The sequence below is a fragment of the Fundulus heteroclitus genome, chromosome 17, assembly GCF_011125445.2.
Source record: "Fundulus heteroclitus isolate FHET01 chromosome 17, MU-UCD_Fhet_4.1, whole genome shotgun sequence".
NCBI classification, from domain to species: Eukaryota; Metazoa; Chordata; class Actinopteri; order Cyprinodontiformes; family Fundulidae; genus Fundulus; species Fundulus heteroclitus.
In genome coordinates this window covers 23,318,713-23,324,712 of record NC_046377.1, presented here as the reverse complement: position 1 = coordinate 23,324,712, position 6,000 = coordinate 23,318,713, and the positions used below count along the sequence as shown (strand labels likewise).

The 6,000-nt window shown below is 37.7% G+C and overlaps 1 protein-coding gene across 1 annotated transcript in view; it reads right to left on the bottom strand.

Moving 5' to 3' along the window:
* Positions 1–2,158: 2,158 nt before the first annotated feature.
* Positions 2,159–6,000, bottom strand: part of ptprr (protein tyrosine phosphatase receptor type R) — a 61,953-nt gene continuing 58,111 nt past the window's right edge. Inside the window, exon 16 of the mRNA XM_012868667.3 lies at positions 2,159–3,326. Within this exon, the coding sequence (XP_012724121.3) occupies positions 3,233–3,326 (94 nt within the window). The 3' untranslated portion in view covers positions 2,159–3,232. The remainder of the gene's footprint in view (positions 3,327–6,000) is intronic.

The window sequence follows — 6,000 nt, the reverse complement described above, 5'->3', positions numbered from 1 at the left end:
ATTACATAAGTTTAACAACACCACATTGATAGAAGTCCTGCACCATTGTTACAGATTATTTGACATTTTTGGTATAAAGCGGGGTTATCATCGCTGTTAGAGATAAAAGAAACAAATCTGTTCAAGGAAAAATTAATTTCTGCTCTTCTCAGAATAGTTTTTATTAAATTATATTTCCCTAACAGTTACTTATATTGATAATACTGCCAACAACAGGCCAACGTGGCACACACAATTTATACATTTTATTTATCTGTTTGTAAAAGTCTAGAGAGCGTAGCTTTAGCATTTTACGGTAACATTTTGAAGAATTACAAGTAAAAGTTGATAAAGTTTTTCATTTTGTTGGATTTTCTTTCTGGAATTATTAAGTAAAAAAGCAAAATCATTTCAATAAATGGAAATATAATCAATCTGCTGGTTCTGCTTCAGCAGAAAACATTTATGGATCTAGCTGTCTTATGACGACGCTTCACAGCCAAGTCTGTTTACGCCAAACCAGCTGATAAAAAAAAAAAAAAAAGACGTGGTCGTTATTTAATAATAAAAAGTATTTTTGTTATATTTCTGATAATTAGATGAAGACATGATAAATTTCTATCTGAAACTCCTAATTTTACTGCCTGTCTCTGTAAGACCAGAGACTGCCACTGAAATAGCCCGGTCTGTTCTGATTGGTTGTTGTGTCGGACCAGCCAATGAGAATTCTTTTAGTTTAGATTTGACCTAGCTACACAACAGAGCCTTTAGATTAATAACGCAACCTCTAAAACCATCTACAAACATTTTAATGGGGTTTGTCTATTTTATTTCTTTAAATATCTTCCTCCTATCATCAAACCCTTTCATTATTATTATTTTTTAAACAAATATACCTATAGCTCTCAGACTTCAACGAGTAAAAAATATTTTACAGACATTATTTGGCAGCAAATGACTCATTCTTTTAACTAAATATTGCGTCAGAACGGCGTATCATCTACAGCAAGATTAAAGCGTATAACTTTGAGCCACTAAAGCTAAAATCAACTCTAACTGCTTTTCTTTACTATAGCAGAAGCTTATTGTTCTACAGCTTGGTTTGCTAGCTTTAAACATTTATGTTATGGCTGAGAAAAGCCCCATTTAGGGGCTCAGAACCAGCAGATAAACTGGATTATATACACTCACCGACAAAAAATAAAGTTCAGCACCCAGGAGAAATTGTCTAATTTTCATGTGATTTGGTCTAAATCTGAACCAGTAGTGGAAATTATTTAAAAAAAAATATGAGAGTGTAATGTCTAAAACATATCTGCACATCTTTTTCCACGACAACGTTCCCGGCTTTAAGCTGCTGTACAGCTGCAATTAGAATTATTTAACAACGTTTCACTGTTTCATCTATTAACGTCTCCTTAAAGAACGAGAATCTGCTTTGGGTGACTTCCTTATGAGTTTAGTGATCCATAAGAGCAACATTGACAATGCTTTATGTAGCATTTGTGTACACTATATTTAGCAAAGACAGCCATGACACAATTATTCAACCCAAGTCTGACATTTTTTCTGACTTAAAGTGGAGTTGAATCCCAATGAAGCGATGTGCTTCAGCTGTGATGTTTATTAAATATAAACGCCACCCATGAAGGGATTAAGATGAGTTGCAGTGATGGGGAAGAAAAAGGAGCTCCCAGAAAAACAGAGAGGACATTATTTTATTACACCTGAAAGGTATTTGGGTATAAGAAGATTTCCAAAAGTTTTAATATTCAAAAAGATGCCATTCGGGAGCGTTATGTGTGTGAAGAATGGGCAAATATCCCAGTCGAGAGGTTCAGGAAGCTTGTCAGCTCGCTACGGATGATCTACAAGGTACTAAAGTTGGGCGTCTAAGAATACCACGTTAAAAACGTTTCATTTTACATTTGAACTTCAAGGTTGGATCAACATTTGTTGTCAAAGTTGCTCAAATATGTATCAATAAACGTGTTTGCTGTTCAACACTATTAATATTCACTGCAAATGAGTTGGTTCTTACCAAGATTTAAAAAAAAAAAAAAAAACACCTTAGCTTTAGTAGTGTTAGTGTAATTTATCTTGTTTTAGGAGTTCTTTTTTATTTTAAGTGTTTACACTATAATCTTACATCATGAAATGTAAGATTATCAAGTGAAATGTGTCAAGTGAAATGATCTCGTCCACCTGTCCAGCTCAAGGTGTCCTGCAGGTTCTAGATGTGTCCCTAATGATTCAAATGGCTGTGGCCCAGTTGTTGTCATTGGAAAAAAAATTATCTAATATGATTAAAGAATAAATTTAGTGCTTATACAGAGACAGTTTAGCTACTTTAGCTGAATAATAAACCTTTAAACTGACATTTTAACAGAAAAACCTTTAAGCCAGTTTATATTCCTGCAAGGGCCAAGTAGACTTTACCTTAATAACTTTATATATTCAGATAAATTCATGTGGATTTTTGTTTTTTGGATTGTCCGGCAATTTATTGATTATCATAAAATCCTGGATCTCAGACCTCTACTTTTAAAAAGGGAAAAGGAAGATCTGAACAAAAACGGGGTTTAACAACGTTTAGCGGCCACAAATGTTTGAAAAACTTAAAGTTTAATTTCTGCCTTCTCTTTCTGATTAAAAACTCTTCCTAATATAAACCCTTTTGCTAAACACGAAGTTTTTTTCTGACTTTATGTTGGGAAAATCCATGTGACGGGTAAAATGCTGCTCACAGGGGTCACAAACAGGGCTGACCGTGTCGGGTAAATACTTCCACAGCAGCTAAAACTAAAGGTGCAACCACATAACAGTCATGTTCCAAAAAGCTATCTGATAAGAACGTCACATTAAAAAATAATTTAAAATTCTATAAGACACAGAGACACGTGTCACATGGTGTTATCAAACAATGTCAATCTATCCTGTCAGCTTCTTTAAAAACGGCGCCATCCAGAGGTCAGCTGGGTGACAGGGGAAGTCCCTGGAGTGTCACTGTTCGCCAACAACACACCCGGCGGTGAAGAAGAAGAAGAAGAAGAAGAAGAAGAAGAAGGGGTACATCCCTACTGCTGAAATTTACCTTCTCCTCTTTCCTTCTCCCGTCGCTGCTCACAATTTACACAATCTGTCATCCATCAACGTCAAAGAGTCTCCCGGTGGGAGAGAACTCCCAAAGCTCATGACATGTTTCCATAAAAACCCGGCCGGTCTGAAGCCGAGGTCCCACGGCGGCGGGCGTTCACTGGCCGGATTCGGCCGACAGCCGGGCCTCGTACAGACTCAGGGCGTGATGGACGAACTCGTACTGCTCGCCTGTTTGGATCATACCTCCTCTGCACAAGAGAGACCGCATAAGGAGACAAAATGAGGATGAATAAAGCACTAAATCTGATTTTATTTAATCAATCTAAAAAAAAAATTCATTAGAGGGAGACTAAAATTCCATAAAACTCAAATGACTTGATATTACACCCTTAATTTTTCAGATTTGAGTCCATTAATAATAATAACAGTAACATAAAAAACATAAATGTCTGTCATCGCAACAGTAAAAAACAGGATTCAACTGGACTTTCGCGCCTGTTCAGGAGTCTTTGTCAGCTCTGGCGGCTCGCACTTGAGCATAAACCTGAAAAAAATAAACATAAAAAACAAACCTAAAACTGTTTTTTCACTTAAAAGAAAAACAATGAAGAAACTGACAATAGATTTTTGACCAAAGAAGCTAAAAGTTGCATTTTTCAGACAGTCTAAATCAGGGGTGTCCAAAGTGTGGCTCAGGGGCCATTTGTGGCCCACTGAATGATTTTGGGCGGCCCTCAATCCCAGTTCAAGAGTGGCTTAAATTTGGTTTTGCCAGTTCAGATGGTTGACTTTTAAAAAGTTGGGCAATTTTCACTGATATGAGGCATTGAAAAAAAAAAAGAAGCACAAATTAAAATCTTCTTAAAAGGGAAAATATAAGGTGCAGCAACATTTTTTTTAATCCTTTATCAGCTATATTTTTTGCTTTTAATTTAAGTCAATAATAAATAAGACCACAACGTTTTACCAAAAGGCAGACTCAGATGCACCCATTTATTTAACTCTGTAAAATAACGCAAGAGTAAGCCCAAACTAATCCACTTCTTGTTGCTGAAAAGACACAAAAAAGAAAACAGAAAAAGACGATTAACCCAAATAGTTGGACATTGTTTGCTGGGCGAACCTGCGATAGTATTTTTATGCTTCACATCTAAAATAATTTACAGATTCCTTTTGTACAGAAATCAGACTAATTTGCTTGTTTTATTCAAGTATTTGTGTGTTTAGTTTATTGTTGAGCAGGTAAAAATGAAAAAACAAGAAGGTTTTTGCCATTCTAATTAAAAAAGGTTTTAATTTTGTGGCCCCTGAGTACTTTCTACGGGACATTATTGGCCCCCATGGCAAAAAGTTTGGACACCCCTGGTCTAAATGAACGCACCATCCCTCAGTGCTCACGGGTCGCTCTGACAGCAACCATCTTCAGTGTGGAGGTTGTTACTGAGTAAAAAAGATTCAGTTAAATAAAATGAATTATTGTTTCCCTTTATAGACCCACAGAGGGGAGATTAGTATTTGTGTGTAACGCATCCCTTAGGGAGCAACGTGCTGGTACACTGAGTGGCGAACGGGGAGCAATCTGGGGATTCTTGCGCAGGGACCCATCATCACGCTGGATTAAAAAATGTTAAGGGAAGCATCTATTAACCTGGCCAGCCAGACTGATGATGTGCAGCACTCTATGTTCTGCACATCATCAATGTGGTTCTGATCCATTTGAATCCGTTTGGGGAAAGGAGGGACATTCAGCAGAACTCTCTGAGCTGATTGGGCAAAGCGACACCAAGTGCCCGCCTACCAAGGTTGGTTTTAGCCAATCGTGGTATCAAATTAAAACGAAAGCAGCAGGCGCCATGAGAAACCACAACAAGGTAAGCTAGTCAAGGCACTTCTTGCTGTTCTTTCAAAGATGGAATCATGTTGGTTCGACTGTGGGCTCAGCAGCGCTTGCTTTCTACACACCAGTGTATCCCGCTTTAAACCACAATACTGCAACGTGATTGGCCCAAACCGTTTGGACACAAACGGTAGAAGCCGGAGCGGCAAAAGATGAATTCTCGTGTGTTTGTGAACAAACAAATAACACGAGAAGTCATCCTGCAGGCAAGGTTAAGGATCTGTTACTGTTAGTAATCATGCTAGTCGTGCTAACTGCTAGCATAACATGCTAAAGTTTAAAACCAAAATTCTGTTAATTGTTTTGTTGTTTTGAGATGTTACTAAAATCCTGTTTAACTGCAGAGCAGTACATCTCCACCTAATCTCGCATGACATTCATTGCCGACTATTACTTTTGACAGATCATAATAAAATTGTTATTTTACAGACAAATTTAGGACAGAGAAGCCAAAGCTATGCTAAGTGCACACTGCAGGGAAATCTTTTTACCCATATGCGACCAATATATATATTTTTTTCATAGCAACGTGGACAACCCAATTCCGATATTTTCACCCCCAAAAATTGGGGATTTATTCTACTTGCATATGAGGTACTAATTTGGATACGTATCGGCTATTTTTCAAAGCGCCCGTAGTAAGGGCCGTCTGACATCACATCCTGTGACGTGGAAAAGCGGAGCGGCGACAGCATTTCTCCGCTCTTTCCAAGCAAAGTCAATAGGAGCCGTTCTACACAGCTGCGATCATCAACAATTTTTTCGGATTTCCAGAGGACTTCACTATTGACATTCGAAAGAGCTATTGTTACAGCAACAATGCTCACATACATGGCCATTGGATGTTCCAACACAACTGGTAAAAGTAGAAAAAACATTGCTTATTTCAACTTTCTGATTCATAAGCCACTGGGCTCGGTGCTGGATTGCCAACTTGAACAGAGCGGATTTGCCATCTAACTTCTGGCCAGAGAGAAAACACGTCATATGCAGCGACCATTTCGAAGAAGAATGTTTTGAACATG